Source organism: Astyanax mexicanus, chromosome 4 (assembly GCF_023375975.1).
Source record: "Astyanax mexicanus isolate ESR-SI-001 chromosome 4, AstMex3_surface, whole genome shotgun sequence".
NCBI classification, from domain to species: Eukaryota; Metazoa; Chordata; class Actinopteri; order Characiformes; family Acestrorhamphidae; genus Astyanax; species Astyanax mexicanus.
In genome coordinates, this window is record NC_064411.1 from 14,324,722 (window position 1) to 14,343,843 (window position 19,122).

General features: G+C 38.6%; 4 protein-coding genes across 8 annotated transcripts in view; 2 read left to right on the plus strand and 2 right to left on the minus strand.

Annotated features, from left to right (window-relative positions):
- Positions 1-11,494, plus strand: part of LOC111197413 (zinc finger protein 239-like) — a 414,061-nt gene extending 402,567 nt beyond the window's left edge. For 3 of the 4 annotated variants that reach the window (XM_049477304.1, XM_049477303.1, XM_049477302.1), the window contains exon 2: positions 7,051-11,494. In XM_049477304.1, the coding sequence (XP_049333261.1) occupies positions 7,209-9,017 (1,809 nt within the window). In that variant the 5' untranslated portion in view covers positions 7,051-7,208 and the 3' untranslated portion in view covers positions 9,018-11,494. Of the gene's footprint in view, positions 1-903; positions 1,557-7,050 lie in introns of those variants that run through there. The other variant, XM_049477305.1, reaches the window with a different exon arrangement.
- LOC125801169 (zinc finger protein 585A-like) overlaps positions 1-19,122 on the minus strand; it is a 418,011-nt gene that overhangs the window by 153,242 nt on the left and 245,647 nt on the right. The window lies entirely within an intron of this gene.
- The window catches only part of LOC125801216 (uncharacterized), a 201,941-nt gene that overhangs the window by 60,666 nt on the left and 122,153 nt on the right, over positions 1-19,122 (minus strand). The gene's annotated exons all lie outside the window — the stretch shown is intronic.
- The window catches only part of LOC125801106 (NACHT, LRR and PYD domains-containing protein 14-like), a 58,007-nt gene that overhangs the window by 3,424 nt on the left and 35,461 nt on the right, over positions 1-19,122 (plus strand). The window lies entirely within an intron of this gene.

Sequence of the window (19,122 nt, forward strand, 5' to 3'; positions counted from 1 at the left end):
CTCCAAGTGTGATAATAAGACTATCAATGATGATTTGAAACAGAAGATTTACTATGAATATAATGGAGCTTCTTTCAAGAAACTTCCTAATAATAAGAATATAAATATGACTTTTGATTATTCCAAATTTGTAAACTGGCCCATATCTCCTAAAGTGAAGGAGACCCATTTCAAAATTATAAATATGATTTATCCTGTAGCCCTGTTTCTTGAAAAAATATTCAAATTTGATGTTGAATTATGTACTTTTTGTAAGTCAGAAAATGAATCTCTGGAGCATTTGGTTTTTTCATGTCAATATTCACACACTTTTTGGATGGACATCAGAAATTGGATTAATATCAAACTTAATATTCCTTCTTTTGAGGTAGAGGACATTTTGTTTTATATGAACAACTTAAGTTCAGCTTTCTCTGATGCCATAAATATAATTTTACTTTTAGCAAAATACCACATTCACTGCAGTAACTGAAAGGGAAATAAGCCCTCTTTCCCCAGTTTCATGAATGAATTTAAGTCATATTATTCTTCATTAAGTAAATTAATGTAGCCCCTGGTAAATTTTGGATTTATTTTTATTTTATTTCGTAAAGTGCCTATGTTGTAAAGGGTTTAAAATCACTAAAAACTGTTTAATATGGTTAAAATGTTAAAATATATAAGTTCATGGGTAAAAAAAAAAAAAAAAAAAAAAAGAAACTGTGTATAACAAATGTGTTAAAATACTGAGTATGAGACTTGTAAGTTGAAAAGCGTTTTCATTGGCTAAAAGTGTTGTCACTCATAGATAGAGTCTGCCTTGTCTGTTGATTGGTCTTTTGTCAGTAGGGGGCGGGAAGGAGAGGAGTGTGTGTGTGTTTTGGGAGAGAGCGAGGGAGACGGGGAGAGAGATATGGAGAGAGCGAGGGAGACGGGGAGAGAGATATGGAGAGAGCGAGGGAGACGGGGAGAGAGATATGGAGAGAGCGAGGGAGACGGGGAGAGAGATGTGGAGAGAGATAAACGCAGCATCTCAACGTAGGAAAATAATGTAAAACACGTTATATTTTGTGAGTTTGTTGGCAAGTCAGCGCTGTGGTTGTCAACAAGAGAGCCTTAAAGTGGACTGAGAAGCCCAAAGAGTTAGAAACGAGGGAAACGCTCCCTCGTAAAAGTTCAGTTCTGACTGAGGTTCTGCTGCTGAGGTGTGCACTAGACTCCGCTAGCATTAGCCCCATCGGCTAACAGCACTCCGGTCAGCTAAAGTTCGCTTCCCCAGTGGACTGAATCAGCGAGACTGAGTACCAGGTACAAGTGCACCGTTTTCACCTCCACCCTCACCAGATAGCGGTCTGAGCTGCCGCGAGGCTCAGACTTCCTCTGGCAACGCTGGATTTCCCTCTCAGAGGCAAGACTGCAGCTCTCTACTCCATTCCACTCCACGGACCTGAGTAGGCCAAGTGTTTCTTCTGGCGCGAAAGTTCGCGAAGCGGCCATTTAGTTGAGGCCACAACGTTCTCTACAAGCAGCTATTCAGGCCTGCAACGTACACACACACAGACACTACAGAAAAAGGGGTACCCCGCATTTATTGTTTATTTGTTTTTCTCTAATTTTTTTCTGAGTAATAACTGAAACCCTAAATTATCTGTCTCAAAGGTTTATTGAGTGTGGGCCCACAATAAGTCTGTTTTGATAATTAATAAGTCTGATACTTATCAATCTGGTATATCTGAAACTGCAGGGGGTAGTATAAATAACTATTTGTGTTTAATATGCCCATTGTTTTGTTTAACTCACTTTATATACTGGTTCTGTGAATTGAAACATCTCTTTTGAACAGCTAGATTGAGATAACTCCAGTATATACTGGGCTGGCTGGATTTTAAATAAATATACTAGCTACAGTTAAAGTCATTTCTATGGTTTATTTTTTATTTCTATTATAGGCTGTGTTTTATTTTGCTAGATCTAGTACAGAGTCACATATTGGATGGTTTAAGTTTCTTATACTACACAAGTTACATATAAATGTGGCAGATGTAAGGTTTTACACATAGGGCTCAAGGTAATAACGGGTAGCAGTAATTAATTCCATATTATACAAACATTGTCTAGCAGCTCATTAATTATATGACAGAGCACGTACCCACCTAACTCATATAGCATAGCCTAGAGTTAAGGGGCACTACATTAAGAAAATGGAAAACTGGTAGAATCATCACACACCAGATCTCTAGTAAGCTTTTGTCTAAGATTATCATTTTATTACGTTGCTCTAGTCTGTATGTTTGTGTATGCTCCCCCTAGCTTCTAAATTGTAGCTATTATCCTCTACAAGAGTTTGTACTATTGTATATTGTTGTGTTTTGTATGTTGCTAAAAACAAAAAACTGATAGGTGTTTAAACTAATTATAATTAAAAAAAACTATTAAAATGTATAAGCCTGTGGTGTTTTTATTTATTTTTACACATACCAAGTCTGTAAACTACTTTACAGTTCACATTTCTGTAACCTTGTCACGTCTTGTGCTGTTAACTCCTCTGTCCATTCCACACCCAGCTCTAACGGAGGCTCTCAGTCTAACAACTACACTACCCAGAATGCACCACCCGCTGACATAACGCACACACCTGATCACGTGACACCTCACCTGCTTCCTCCAGGAAGTCCTGAATACTGATTACTGGCACTATAAAAGAGCACTCCACACAAACACCCACGCCGCGTATTGTAGGTTCTCCTCTTTACAAAGCGTTCTATATCTCTTGTCTCAGCTATTTTCGTGTATGACCTCTGATATTGGATTACCTGTGTATTACCTGGACTGTGTTTTCTCTACTGCCTCTTGGATTATCTCTGCTGCTGGATCTCTCGTGTTTGAACTCTGGACTGTTTCTTGGTTATGGTATGGTTTTGTCTACATTGCTCCTGTTATTGGTGATTACCTGTTTTTGTGTACCAATCACAATCTACCTTTGTTTATTATATAATAAGCATTGTTTTATCAGTATCTGTACGTGTCTGCATTCTGTACATACCATGACAAATCTAGATAGACTGGGAGATAAATTACAAACAAAATACAAACATCAACCAGAAAATAATTTGTAATTAATAATAATTGATAATTATTAATAATTGTCTTTGTTCTGGAGCAGTTGATTTATAAACTGTGCGTTTTACACTGTGTCAGTTTAGTATTAACAGGTGTATGACATTTTAGAAATTTAATTAGTTCAGCATTATAGCAAACCTATTTGGGTTATACCCATCTTATGGGGGGTGGTCTTTGACCAGTTGTAGTATTTCTCAAGCTAACAAAGAATTTTTTTTTCCTTAAAATACACAGCACATTATTATAAATAACAGCTGTCTGCGCCTGGTTTTGCTGGACCTGAAATTCTGCATGGTACATTTTATCAGTGTCATGGTGAGCACAGAATGTAGACACGTGCAGATACTGATAAAATTGTGTTTATTATAAAATAAACAGATGTAAGACGTAGTCAATACAGAAAAATGGGTAATCCCCAATAACCAGAGCAATGAAGACAAAACCATACCATAAACAAGAAACAGTCCAGAGTTCATACACGAGAGATCCAATGTCAGAGGTAATCCAAGAGGCAGTAGTGAAAACACAGTCCAGGTAATACACAAGCAATCCAATATCAGAGGCAAAGGCAATAATCAGCGTCGAGAAAAACAAAGGCAAGGTCATACACGAAATAAACTGAGACAAGAGATAAAGTAACGCTTTGTAAAGAGGAGAACCTACAATACGCGGCGTGGGTGTTTGTGTGGAGTGCTCTTTTATAGTGCCGTAATCAATATTCGGGACTTCCTGGAGGAAGCAGGTGAGGTGTCACGTGACCAGGTGAGTGTGTGATGTCAGCGGGTGGGGCAATCTGGGTAATATAGTTGTTGACCTGAGAACCTCCGTTAGAGCTGGGTGTGGAAGGGACAGAGGAGCTAACAGCACCAGACGTGACAATCAGCAAGCTCATAAATTTGCCAAAACTCTGTGATTCATGTTTAGAAATGGGAACCAAATACCATGTCTCCAAATGTGGTCCTGTATCAATATCCTACTAACCATTAAAAATGAGGTACAACACGTCCATCAAAATATCAGTTTATTTTATTCTCAGAGAGAGCATGAGAGCGAACCCCCATCCCTCTCAACACACACCCCCTCCACCAACACACACACACACACACTTTCCATGCCCATTCCTTTGTTGCAGGATGGCGTGAATGTAATAAAAACTCTTCACAGCTCTGTAAAACTTAAAATCCTTCATTTTGACACCACGGTATACAAACTGTTGGTGCTGGCAAGTCATGTGACTACCGTCAAAATAAAAGTCAGCTTGTACAATTTTAAATGTAAAAATGGAAGATTTAGTGATCATAGCGAGGAGAAGTTCAGGTTTAAAAAGTAATTTCACTAAGTAACGTTATTTGGCTTACTGATTTAACAGAAAACTTGCTGTTTCACTGTAATAGTAAACACAAATGTTAGCAAATTAAAATATATTTAGCCCTGCTGTTTTTAAGAAATCCCAGTTAAACCATTAAACAGCTGCTCCTTTGCTGATACTTTAATAATAAAATACAATAAAACATGAATTTGATGACAATAAGAAGAATCATCACACTTTGAGCAACTTGATAAAAGTACACAATTTAACAGAATGGATTAAACTGAGAAGAAACAGAATAGAAGAAACTAACATTTGTGTAACAGAGTTAAAGACACTACAAAAATAATTTAAAAAAATACATAAAATAATATGAATCCTTAGAATATTATTATAATTATTTTATCCTTTAGTGAACAAAAGAGACTCTTGTTATGTTTAACACTCCTGTTGGAGGTTGTTTGATGTGTTGTAACAGTAAAAAGGTCATTATTTTTCTGTGATTTTACTATGAACTACAATTCCCTGCACCAACAAGAGAACTACGTGTTTTATTTATTAATTGTCCCTCCGCGGCCCCCGTAGCTCCGGAGGAGCTTGAATGCAGCGCAGGAGGAAAACAGAGCTGAGGAGCTCCGTGAAAAAGTGCTGTTTTAAGCAAATATAAGTATTTTTGAGAAAAGTTACTGGAAAAATGAGCTCTTATATCAGTTCTAGTCACTCTTCTGTGCATTTTTAGCGGGTATTGAAATATATTTTACCTAATAATTAATTATTTCTGCCCCGGTCGGGTTATCAGCTCTGAGGTACAGCCGTTTCAGCGCCAAAGCACTACATGTGACTGAGCCTGAAAATGTGTGTTCATGTGCTGTATTTACTTCTGTTTCATATTTTATAGATGTATATCCAGTTGCAGATGCTTAATAATCGACTGGGATTATTTTTGTTGTGTATGTGCAGGTATGTTGTGGTTCTTTCTCAACGTTTTGTTCTGCTGAATCGACTACTAGAGTTTAGATTTTCTGCCTCAACATGAGCCTAAACCCCAGCCTGAACTCCAGCCTGTCTGACCCGATGCATGAACTCGGGCTGGCGAGAATTCCCCCGCTGTTCTCGGGATCTGTCAGGTTCAGCAGAGGAAAATGTTCTGTGTTTTAATGTAATAAATCACACTGTGATTTTTGTGCTGATCCACCAGTTACAGCTTATCTGCGCGTTTAAAGCTCAACGCATGAATTAATTGATGCGCTGCGCAGGTCAGGCAGAACGTGCGGGATTGAGTCGGTGATATGTAGGAGATGTATATGCAGTTGCAGACACTTAATAATCTGCTGGGTTATTTTTTTGGTGTAAATGTGTAGAGAGAATAAAGGCAGGAGGAGAGAATGAGACCTGCCTCTCCGTCTGCTCTTTAACAAGCATACTAGAGCAGCAGACGAGCTGCTACATTTGGCTTGAGAAATATTTGGCATTATGATGTAAAATGCATCAGAATAAGTGGATTTCTAAAAATGTGTCCACAATATCTGACATAAATTTGTTAAATGACTCTAAACAAGACATCACATATTACTAAATTACCAATGTTTAAAAATGTAGTAGATCCTGTTAACTAAGTCGTGAGTTTTTAGGAATTTTAATGGTGAATAATGTCTAAACTTTTGTCATGTAATAACTAGTTGAAGCATTAATTAACAATTTTACAATGTTTCTTACTGTTGTAAGCACAGTTGACTGATGTAAACTAATTGTTAATGTTACCTGTATTTAAAATATTTTGTTACATATACAGATATGTCTAACAACGTGACTTAATGTTTAACAGAAGTAACATTATAAAGAAAAAATATTTATTTCAGCTGCTGACAGCATGTTTTATACTGTACTATTTCACAATAGTACAATTTAGTACTTATTTTATTATCTACATTATGCATTTATAAGTTTTAAAAAAAGCTTTTATTAGTTTTAAACACTGGCTGTATTCAGAATGGCATACAACTATACTGCATACTGCACTAGTATGTACTGCATACTACACACTGCCCAGTATGTAGTATTCAGTACTCCAACATTTTTGATTGTAGTAACCTACACGCTCCCGTGACACACCAGTCAATGCTCTGTCAGCCCCCCCGCCATCACCCCCCCCCCATCACCCCGATATCATCGACCATAGCGTTGTTTCACTGTAAACATCATCATCTGCCCATTAAGGAGACATCGCCCAACCCTAATTACTGTCATTTTTTAAGATGTATGAAATATTTTATAATTTAGTGTAAAGGAAAAGGCTTCGGACATCATTGGTCACGTGATCAATGTAGAACGAATCAAGCTTCGGCACCGTGATTCAAACCACTGCATGTTGTTTTTTCGGCACGTTTCTTTCTTTCTTTCTTTCTTTCTTTAAGTTCTCAGTTTCTTGTGAGACCATAACATAATTAAGAGTGTCTGAACAGTGGGAAGTCCTTATAAAGGCACTAAACAGGTGGCTGGAAGACCACCAGCGCCCCCTTTTTATGGAAATATGAAGATGTCCCTGTAGTTTTATCTGTATAGTTTAACTGATTTAGGCAGTTCTGTTCAGTTAAATGACTTGCTTTTATTTTAATATTCACTGGCATTTTTGTCTTTTCCAGAAATGAAAATATTCTCCTGAAATTCATCACCAACAACCAGGATATTTATCAAAAGATCAAAGTTAAACTGCTGAAAGAGGTGAAGCACAAGCCATCCAGAAGAATCTCCAGAACACGCAGAAATTGTTTGATGCAGACAAATAAAGCAAAGTCCCAACATGGAGAGATATCAGCACTCTGTCAAGAGTTTTACTAAACAGAGTGATCTCAAAAAACACCAGCGCATTCACACAGGAGAGAAACCGTATCACTGCTCAGACTGTGGGAAGAGTTTTACTGTACAGGGTAATCTCAAAATACACCAGCGCATTCACACAGGAGAGAAACCGTATCACTGCTCAGACTGTGGGGGGAGTTTTAATCAACAGAGTCATCTCAAAATACACCAGCGCATTCACACAGGAGAGAAACCGTATCACTGCTCAGACTGTGGGAAGAGTTTTACTAAACAGAGTGATCTCAAAAAACACCAGCGCATTCACACAGGAGAGAAACCGTATCACTGCTCAGACTGTGGGAAGAGTTTTACTGTACAGGGTAATCTCAAAATACACCAGCGCATTCACACAGGAGAGAAACCGTATCACTGCTCAGACTGTGGGGGGAGTTTTAATCAACAGAGTCATCTCAAAATACACCAGCGCATTCACACAGGAGAGAAACCGTATCACTGCTCAGACTGTGGGAAGAGTTTTAATCAACAGAGTCATCTCAAAATACACCAGCGCATTCACACTGGAGTAAAACCATATTACTGCTCAGACTGTGGGAAGATTTTTACTACCCAGAGTAAACTTAAACAACATCAGCGCATTCACACATTAGAGAAACCATATCACTGCTCAGATTGTGGGAAGAGTTTTGCTACACAGAGTGCTCTCAAAATACACCAGCGCATTCACACAGGAGAGAAACCGTATCGTTGCTCAGACTGTGGGAGGAGTTTTACAGCACAGAGTAATCTCAAAATACACCAGCGCATTCACACAGGAGAGAAACCGTATCACTGCTCAGACTGTGGGCAGAGTTTTAATCAACTGGGGAACTTCCAACTGCATCAGCGCATTCACACAGGAGAGAAACCGTATCACTGCTCAGACTGTGGGAAGAGTTTTAATCAACTGGGGAACTTCCAACTGCATCAGCGCATTCACACAGGAGTAAAACCGTATTACTGCTCAGACTGTGGGAAGATTTTTACTACCCAGAGTGATCTTAAAAAACACCAGCGCATTCACACAGGAGAGAAACCTTATTACTGCTCAGACTGTGGGAAAAGTTTTACTACCCAGAGTGCTCTCAAACAACATCAGCGCATTCACACAGGAGAGAAACCGTATCACTGCTTAGACTGTGGGAAGAGTTTTACTAAACAGATTAAACTCAAAATACACCAGCGCATTCACACAGGAGAGAAACCATATCACTGCTTGGACTGTGGGAAGAGCTTTAATCGACTGGAGACTCTCAAACTGCATCAGCGCATTCACACAGGAGAGAAACCGTATCACTGCTCGGACTGTGGGAAGAGTTTTAATCGACTGGGGAACTTCAAACTGCATCAGCGCATTCACACAGGAGTAAAACCGTATGAGTGCTCAGACTGTGGGAAGAGTTTTACTTCACAGAGTGATCTCAAAACACACCAGCGCATTCACACAGGAGAGAAACCGTATGAGTGCTCAGACTGTGGGAAGAGTTTTACTACACAGAGTCAACTTAAAAATCACCAGCGCATTCACACAGGAGAGAAACCGTATCACTGTTCAGATTGTGAGAGGAGTTTTGCTACACAGAGTCAACTTAAAAATCACCAGCGCATTCACACAGGAGAGAAACCGTATCACTGCTCAGTCTGTGGGAAGAGTTTTAATCAACAGAGTCATCTCAAACGACACCAGCGCATTCACACAGGAGAGAAAACTGTCCCAAATTTGTTCCACGGCAATAAAAAGCGCAAATCGTAAATCTTTCAGACAGAACACCTTATCCTACACAAATGTTTCACTTTGTCACTAGGGATACGTTCCACCAGAAACAAACATGAACAGAATTTAACAATGGATTTTACAGGTTCAGCAAAATGAATCTGATCCAGCGATGATGTTTATTGAATTTAATGTTATGTTTTCTCGTATGTTTGATATTCCAAGACATTCTTCGTGAGTTTTTAGGTCAGTTTTTAGGGTAGTTACGGTAGGAGTTCAGTTCTGAAGAAGGGAAGGTTGTTTAAGTTCGAGTGAGGGCACTGCCAGTGTTTGCACCAAATGTTAGATTAGCATAATTTAGTCCTTAAAATGTAGATGTTGTTAGGAGTACAGTAGGATTCTTAGTCTGCAACTAAGCATTTTGGATCAAACCTTCAGTGCTTATGCCTAAAAGGTTTTGAATGCATTTAATCGCTTTTCTAGTATATACAGATTTAATTATTTCCGTTAATTTCCAGTATCTCTGTTTTTCCTCTGTGGAAGCCGTCCTCAGTTCCCCAAGCTTAGCATAGCTTAGTTCATGCTATCAACTGCCAGGCCACCCATATGAAAGGATAAGGGGAAAACACCACCTGAGGAACTCCAGAGAGAGTGTGCTTCCAAAAGTGTGACCCAGAGCCACAGAGAGACGACACTGTGCCGGGTGGAGCATTCAGACCCCACAGAAAGGCCAACAAAATCTTTTCCAGAGGTTAAATAAAACGCTCCAGCCGTAGTTCTCACACTGAAATCAACTCCCTCCAGACCTGTATAGCGCAGTAAAGTTGCTGGCTCATTTATTGCCCCTGCTGTTGTTCTCTCTGTTACCATAGAGGGATATTTGGTTAATGTTTAACTCAAGTTTTTTACTCTTTTTCTTATTAGATATTGTATCTTGCTTAAGACTTTTTAATCTCCAAAGTTACTAAGAATATCCAATTAATTTAGTTCATTGATTGTTTTTTATCCAGTAACAACTATTATCCTTGCATTGCTTCACATCTATATTTACTAGGGGTGCAGGAAAAAATCGATTGGAGCTAACATTGAACGATTCAGAATCGATTCTCATTTTCCTAAAAACGTGTTTTTTGGGTGAAGCTACTGTCGCGCTGAGCTTTTTAACTGTCCTGCGGAGCTCTTTAACTGTTAAAAAGCTCTGCGCGACAGTAGGTGAACTCCCAGTTAGGCAACAGAGGGGTGTGCATGCTAAAAGCTAGTGTATTTAGTATTTTCTCTGCTTGTTACATAATTATAGCCTATCTAACGTTCCACTCTTGACCTTGTGGCTGTTTATGAGTGTTTTCTAGTTTTAACAATGTCTACCTTTTAGAAATGAATACAGGATTAGTCAAGTTTATTGTTTGAAATAAATGTTCTATTTGTTTAAATTGTCCTTTCATCTTTTTATCTTCTCACATAATTTAAACAAAATTTATAGGCCATTTGAATTGATAAATCATTCTAGAATCGAAAATCGTTTCTGAATCGAATCTTGACCCCAAAAATCGGAATCAAATCAAATCGAAACACTGAGAGATTCATACCCCTAATATTTACTCGTGTGTGTTTCAATAAAATTCTTTTATATTGCAAGATCTGCAATCTCGTGTTTTCTCACTATATGGTTGATAACCTTTCTGTGACCTGGAACCTATCCATCCTGGGCCTGTTTTATGTTATTATTTGGTGAAGGGTGTGATTGGAGGTAACCACACCTGCACACTCTTATTTTTACTTCTATGTTTTATACATTTATATATACAGTTATTACTTTTTTCTGTTCACTTAATAATTTATTTAAAAACTGCTCTCTTTTTAACTGTCACAATGACGCAGGGCTTTGGAGGTTGTTTGTACTTTTTCAGAAATCAGGAAGGTCAGAGTGTTTTCATCAACAGTGAGAGCTGTGAGGAGAACATGACCCTGAGTGGCAGAGAAGCTTCACTGCTGTTCTGGGACCAGTGCATATGAACTAGGAGACAACAAGCTCTCTGAGTGAAGTGCTGGGAACCTCTCCTCAGATAGCCAGCGCATGCCTGTTCTACACGCCGTAAAGTCGCACACATGCCAGAAGATCTTCCCATCCACTCTTTTCCTCTGTTTCATCTTCTCACAGACTTTAGGGCACATAAGGATTGTTTGGAACACAAGGACTGTCTGCTGTGTTCATGAAGGACACAGAGCTGAACAACATCATGATAAGAACTTGTTGCTCAGACAGGCTGGAGCTGATCACATCATTGGAACAACAAGCTGTTAACTGGACTGGATAAATGTATAACTGCTTGGATTAAGTCTGGAGGGCTCCCTCTCTTTCTCTCTCTTTGGGTTGTGAATGTGTTGATCTATCACGATTTTATTACACTATGTGTTCACTCGTTGATGTACTTTTACTCTTTTCTAATATATATTTATATATATATGTAATGCTGAAACTATTTTTCCAGTAAACTTTCATACATTTTAAATTCTAAGCTCTGACTCATTGGTCATCATTTCGTGTTCATAACACTAACTTTACCAAGTGCAGATGCGGTCACTGCACTGCCGTGCCGACTGCAACCGAGTGTATTTGCTGTCAGGAGGCTAACGTGGACCATTTGCTCAGAGATCTTCCCTGCAGAACCCTGAGCAGAACTTTTCAGATGCTTGTCTGAGAGCCAGAATTTTTGGAGGTGTCTATTCTCTCTCTATGTGAGGTCCATGCAGAAACCCTGCAGCCCGTCACAGCAGGTATTGCCATCCCATTAACTAGCCTGTTTATATACATTTAAATATTTAGCATATAAAGTCCAGAGTTCATTAAGACTGATTGTTGATAAACCGTTAAAAGTTAAAAGGCTTGCTGGGTAGCTAGCTTCATTTAGCTAGTGTAAGCTAGCATTGGCTAGTGTTGTAGAAAAGAAAATGAAAGATGGGTCCACACCCACCCCTCATCCGGGGTACAACTCCCCTACGTGTTCGTTTGATAGAGAGTCGCAGACAGGTGGAGTGAAGTTGAAAGCAAACCAAGTATTTATTACAAAGTACTGAATATTCAGGAGAACCCACACATGAAAGACCGTCTAACAGCCGTCCCAGTATAAGTTCTGACCCCCTCTGATCTGACTCCATGTTTTATACCCCAAATGACGTGAAACCTGCTGATGAGGCGTTGCTAACGATTAGCTCATGTTAATATGCATAATTTCATGTGTTAGTACTCAAGTTTCACGTGTCTGACCAGACCACTAGTGTCTGACCTTGACTGTGTTACTATCTGTGTGTGTGTGTGCATCACCCCCCTCACACAGAAGGCCGCTGCAGGTTCCCCCACACACAGAAGGCCGCTTTGATCTAAAAGCCTCCTCTGTAGAAATTTAGTCTCGTACGGAGTGTGCCAGTCGAGTTGATGACCGTTAGTTGGGGTCATGCAGTGAACGAAATGCTTCAAGCCTGAGCTACGCAAGTCACAATGTTTATCTATATGTGTAAATAATATATATTGTGAGTATTGGTTAATCTTCTATATAAATGTGTATAAAATACACTGTGAGTATTGGTTAATGCATATAAAATACAAGGTTTCACACAATGATTATGTAATTATAGATACTAAGATAAGTAATCATAATTGTAAGATATTTGTCAATACACCCAAGGTAAAATAAGTTTCTTCACAATATATATATATATATATATATATATATATATATATATATATATATATATATATATATATATATATATATATATATTGTGGAAGATTGTAAAATAACAAGCTTGCTTAAAATAATCATGCTAGCCAGAGCCTTATCCTATAATTAAAACACATATTACACAAATATATCTATGTAAGCTATAAATCTATATTCTACTAATCATTAATCACTGAATCAAGAGTTAGTCACTAAAACCACACGTACACACATTCTATATTTGATTAATTGAATCACGTATGCCTCTCATATTAGCAGCAATGACTTGTGTCTCACTGACCTTTGAATGGGGTCAACCGAGAAAACACACTTCCTCTTGTTATGCTACAAATCTTGAGGTTACAGAGGTTAGCAGACTAAAAGAGTTCCTCTTTTGCTCCTACGCTCTAGGGATAGGTCAACATAGGATAGCTAGATTAAAGCCAGTGAATAACATACATTTTGTAACCTTGCATTTAAAAGATTGCTCTACAAAATTATACATACAGCTTCAAGCTTTGTTAAAGATATACTAACTAACTAATCTTACTGTAGATGTAGTAGAACTATTATCAACTAAGAGAGTATGAACTGAGAGGAAGTGTGCCTTGTTGAACTCAAGACCTGTCATAAAGGGGAAATGAATCTTCCCTTGTCACCGTTGGCAGGGGAAGTTAGCAACCCACGATTTCTCAGAGGACCTACTGGACAAAGGTCAAGTCAATCAATCTCCGAAGAAAGTCTAAAAAAACTGAAGTCTAATGCATGACTATACCATATTTGGAAGAATAAAGCATAAAAACGAGAACTATTACTCATTCATGCCTAGCAACCACCTAGCAACCCAATACGTCACAAAAGGGTATAAAAGATGGAGTCAGAGAATGCCGAGGTAGAAGAACTGGGGGTGACGTCTGGCTTAGGCTAGGATTCATGCCTGTAAATGTTCTTCCCAGAATTCTGAAATAAATCATACTTGTTCACTCTCAATCTCCGTGTCGTCTTAATCCTTTGATCAACGAACATGCAACACAAAAGCTAAGATAGCTTTTTTTCTACAATATATAGTTATAAATGTAGCCCTGTAACAGATCATTAGCGGTTCCAGTCCCTCCCTCCATGCTCTGCTCTTAAACTGCAGCCCAAGCAGTTACAACTATGTTTCCCTCGAAATACTATTTTCGATAATAATAATATTTTCGTAATATTATGACATCAATCTCATAATATTACGACATTATTCTCTAAGTTAACTGTTTTTTTTAGAAGTGGCCCTAAAACGCCATCGTAAATTACACTGCGTCTCTAATGACATATTTAAAGTCTACTATAAATGAACAGATTCCTCTATCGTCTCACTCAAACCCAGTGTAACAATGAACATGTACCCTTCCTGTAAGCCGACAGTACAGCTATGTACAACCACTGGCAAAAATGATGGAATCACTGGCCTCGGAGGATGATCATTCTGCTTTTTTTTCTACAAAATTAAACAACTGATCACAGACATGAGACAAAACAACTAAAGTCATTTCAAATAGCAACTTTATGGCTTTGAGAAACACTGTAAGAAATAAAAAAAAATGTGGCAGTCAGTAACGGTTAACTATTTAGGGAAAAAATATGGAATCACTCAATTCTGAGAAAAAAATGATGGAATCACCCTGTAGATTTACATTCCCAAAACTAACACCTGCATCAAATTAGATCTGCTTGTTAGTCTGCATCTAAAAAGGAGTGATCACATCTTGGAGAGCTGTTGCACCAAGTGGACTGACATAAATCATGGCTCCAACACGAGAGATGTCAATTGAAACAAAGGAGAGGATTATCAAACTCTTTTAAGAGGGTAAATCGTCACGCAATGTTGCAAAAGATGTTGGTTGTTCACAGTCAGCTGTGTCTAAAATCTGAACCAAATACACACATGGGAAGGTTGTTAAAGGCAAACATAGTAGTAGACCAAGAAAGACATCAAACCGTCAAGACATAAAACTTAAAGCAATATGTCTCAAAAACAGAAAATGCACAACAAAACAAATAAGGAACGGATGGGAGGAAACTGGAATCAACGTCTGTGACCAAACTATAAGAAACTGCCTAAAGGAAATGGCATTTACATAGAGAAAAGCTAAACAAAGCCATCGTTAACACCGTCATTACATCTTCAATAAATGCACAAATTACGTTGATATTTTGAACATCTTTTTTATCCCATCAATTGAAAGGATGTTTGGGAATGATGAGGTCAATGTCATGGCCTGTCATGGCCTGCAAATAGTCAGTATCACAATCCAGTTAAATCTTTGGTGGAAGTTGAAGAAAATGGTTCATAACAAGGCTCCAACCTGCAAAGCTGATCTGGCAACAGCAATCAGAGAAAGCCAGATTGATGAAGAGTACTGTTTGTCACTCATTAAGTCCATGCCTCAGAGACTGCAAGGTGTTTTAAAAAGCCAGAGGTGGTGCAACAAAATACTAGTGATGTGTTGGAGTGTTATTTTGTTTTTCATGATTTTATCATGTTTTTCAGAATTGAGTGATTCCATATTTTTTCCCTCTGCTTGGTCTAATTAATTAAGCGTTACTGACTGCCATATTTTTCCATATATGCCAGAAAGTTGCCATTTGAAATGACTTTAGTTTTGTCTCATGTCTGTGATCTGCTTTATTAAAGAACTAAACTAAACTAAACAACTAAGGTTGTACTTATCTGTCACACCTGATGCTGTCAGTCTGCCTGCTCTAGTCCCTGTTTGCCCCAAAGACTTTAACAAGCTCCTCCCCCGTCTTCTGATTGGACTATTACGTTATTACTTCCTAGTGTTCCCTGTATATATACCCCTTTGTGTCCTGTCCCCAGTGCCGAGTATTACCTGGTTCTCCAGCTCTTATACAATGTGTTTCCTATTGCTTTCCCATCTTCTAGTTTCTGTTCCTAGACCACTCTTTATCCTAGCCCTTCTGCTGCTGTCTTTTCTTATCAACCTCCTGCTCTGTTCCCTGACTATTCTCTTAGCCTTGTCCTTCTTTGTTGTGTTTGCCTCTCCGTTGCTGAACCCTCACTACGATTTTGGTATGTCCTGTTTTACTGCTGCCCTGTTCACAGTATATTTTATTTACTTTGTAAATACACCACTGTACTATGTTCAGCACGTGCCTTGCTTTCCCTGGCTTCCATGTTCATTACGCTATCTATGTTTAACACCAGTAGATGGTAGATAGCTGGAGTAGGTAGCAGCAGAATGTATATTAATGTTATCAAGCTTTTCACGTCATGTCATCACCACTCAATGCAAACAAGTGTGACAAGCAAATAAACATTCACTCATTGTTTCAAATATTTAGTTACAAAGCTGGTAGCAGCCAAGTGAACGTTACAAAGCTGATGCTGAGCTATCCTTCATGTTGACCCTGCAGACTTTGCAGTCTGCACTTCTTTTGTTGGTGACGTCTAGGTTGAAATTCAGCCAATTTTTTTTATAAAAGCTATGCCATCACCATTACCATCATCTGAGAGTCAGAGTGAGACTAGTGCATGAAGGTGCGTACCCATATAATATGGTTAACAAGACAAACAGGAAGAAAGTTTGTCCCTCATTTCAAAGTTTCCTCAATAAATATGCCAAAAATAGAAAACATAATGATTGTTCACGAGTCTCAAAACCGGAGTACGAGTCAAGTCTGAAGTCTGCGACTTAAGTGTGTCTCGAGTTCGAGTCGCAAACTCAAGTGCCTATATCTGCTTTCTCCACACAATTAAGTGATATTGGAATCCATTTCTACTTCATGATATCACAGAGCTGGTGGACACCTTGTGCTCTTTAACCTTCTGCTTGAGGATGCTCTATAGGCGATCAATTGGGTTTACATCTGGAGTTATTGTCGAGTCCATCACCTTACCCTTTAGCTTCTTCAGCAAGAGGTTTTTTAAAAACTGCCATCCAGCCCAGTTTCCAAAGGGAAGGGATTATGCTCTGCTTCAGACCATCAAAGTAAGTGTACCATTAACATGCTTGACTGTATCCTAGACACAGTGGTCTTGGTAGGCCTCACCAGGATGCTGCCACACATTCTGGACACCAGTCTGAACAAAAGTTTATCTGGGTCTCATCAAACCACAGAACATGTCTTCAGCAAACTTTCTTGTGCATCAGCTTTAGAAGTCCCTTTGTTATGAAACAATGACCATGCAGACATATTTGATGCAGTGTATGGTCTCAGAAGTGCACGCTGACCTTCCTTAACTTCGACCTCTGCAGTGAAGCAGTCTCTGTTTTTTAAAACAATTCTCTTGATATGATGCTGAACACATGGGGCGCTATCTTACACCCCATCAACAGTCTCTTTTGCATGCCTCGTCATTAAGAATTTAGGAATATATTAATGCTGATGGGCGTTGTGGTCTGAAAGTGAGGCATGTTCAGGTAAATATCTGGCGTGTAACACAAGTGCGCAACTGACCAAGTTAAACCAGGACAACAGTCAGCCTCACAAGTCTTTAGAAGAATTTATATTTATGTTCATTACATGAACTTAATAATTGTAGTTTAATATAGCATATTATATATGCTGTTTGAGAATTTGACAGATGCTCATACTCTCAAATCCTGCAGTTTTGGAAATAAAAAATGAAAAGAAAAAACTTTTTGACTGAACATACATTTATTTTATTTCACTTCGCTATCATTTAACTGAAATTCACTTTTTTATATTTGAAAAACATCAAAGCACATTGCCACCATGCTCTCGCGTCATGTGCTGTCCATTAGTTCTTTAAAACTTAAAAAAGGGTGAAATAAACATCTACAGGGCCATCTCAAAAAATTTGAACATCTTTGAAAAACTTTATTTCAGTAATTCAGTTAAAAATGTGAAACTCATATTATATAGATGTATTACACATAGCGTGATCTATTTGAAATGCTTATTTGTTTTATTATTGATGCTTACAGCCAATTAAACCCAAAAATCAGTGTATCATAAAATTGAGAATATTTTATAAGACCAATTGGTACTTTCTTTTTTTAAGTCCTGCTAGAGAATGAAATCTGCATCTCCATAAAAGTTGTTAGCAGAGGGAAGCATAAAGTGCTGTAAGATTTTATGGGAAAACAAAACTGCACTGACTTCAGACTTGATAATAAAACACGGTGGATCAACACCAGCAGATGACATGTCTCTCCAAACCATCACTGATCATCAGTAAATTTTATATTTTATTTGTAAATCAAGGGAGTAGAGTCTGGAGGAAGAGTGGAGAGACACACAGTCCAAACTGCTTGAGGTCTAGTGTGAAGTTTCCACAATCAGTGATGGTTCACACAGGTGAAAAACGGAGACCCGAGAAGGGGCGCCAAAGAAATCGTGACAAACGAGAGAACGAGTGGAGACCCGAGAAAGGGTGCAAAAGAAATTGTGCAGAGTGTGAGAACGGGTGGAGACCCGAGAGAGGGCGGAAACGAACTCACACCGAGCGCGAGCAAAGAGGAAGGTAAATAAAGCTGGCCAGAGAAGCTTGGCCGCCCCCTATAAACCGGGATACAAAACAAAATAAACTGCTTCTCAGAACTGAAAGGGGAGTGTTTCAGGTGGTTGTGGACTGGGCTGTGGTTCCTGTTGTAGAAAAGAAAATGTGAGGTGGGCTACCCCCACCTCTCGTCCAGGGTACAACTCCCTGCGTGTTCGTTTGATAGAGAGAGTCAGACAGTGGAGTGAAGTTGAAAGCAAACCAAGTATTTATTACAAACTGAATATTCAGGAGAACCCACACATGAAAGACCGTCTAACAGCCACCCAGCATAAGTTCTGACCCCCTCTGATCTGACTCCATGTTTTATACCCAAAATGACGTAAGCCTGTTGATGAGGCGTTGTTAAAATCATCTCATGTTAGCATGCACGTGTCTGACTGGACCACTAATGTTTGACCTTGACTGTATTCTTCCATCCTGGCACTATCTGTGTGTGTGCGTCACCCCCCGCTTTGAAGTAGAGGTTTTTTAGGGAGGCACTCACTCATCCAAAGGCTGCTTTGATCTAATAGCCTTTTTGTAGCAAATTAGCCCCGTACCAGTCGAATTGATGACCGTTAGTTAGGGTCATGCAGTAAAACAAAATACTTCAAGCCTGAGCTACATCTCATATGTTATATGTTAATGTGGGTTAATCTGTCATATAATAGAGTCTGTGTTAGTCACATGCCTGATCAAACAATGTTTTACTATATATGTAAAGAATATACTGTGATTATTGGTTAATCTTTTATATAAATGCGTGTAAAATACACTGTGAGTAAAAATGATCAAATATAATGTGAGTATTGGTTAATGCATATAAAATACAAGGTTTCACACGATGATTATGTAATTTTAGATACTAAGATAAGTAATCATGATTGTGAGATATGTGTCAATACATTCAAGG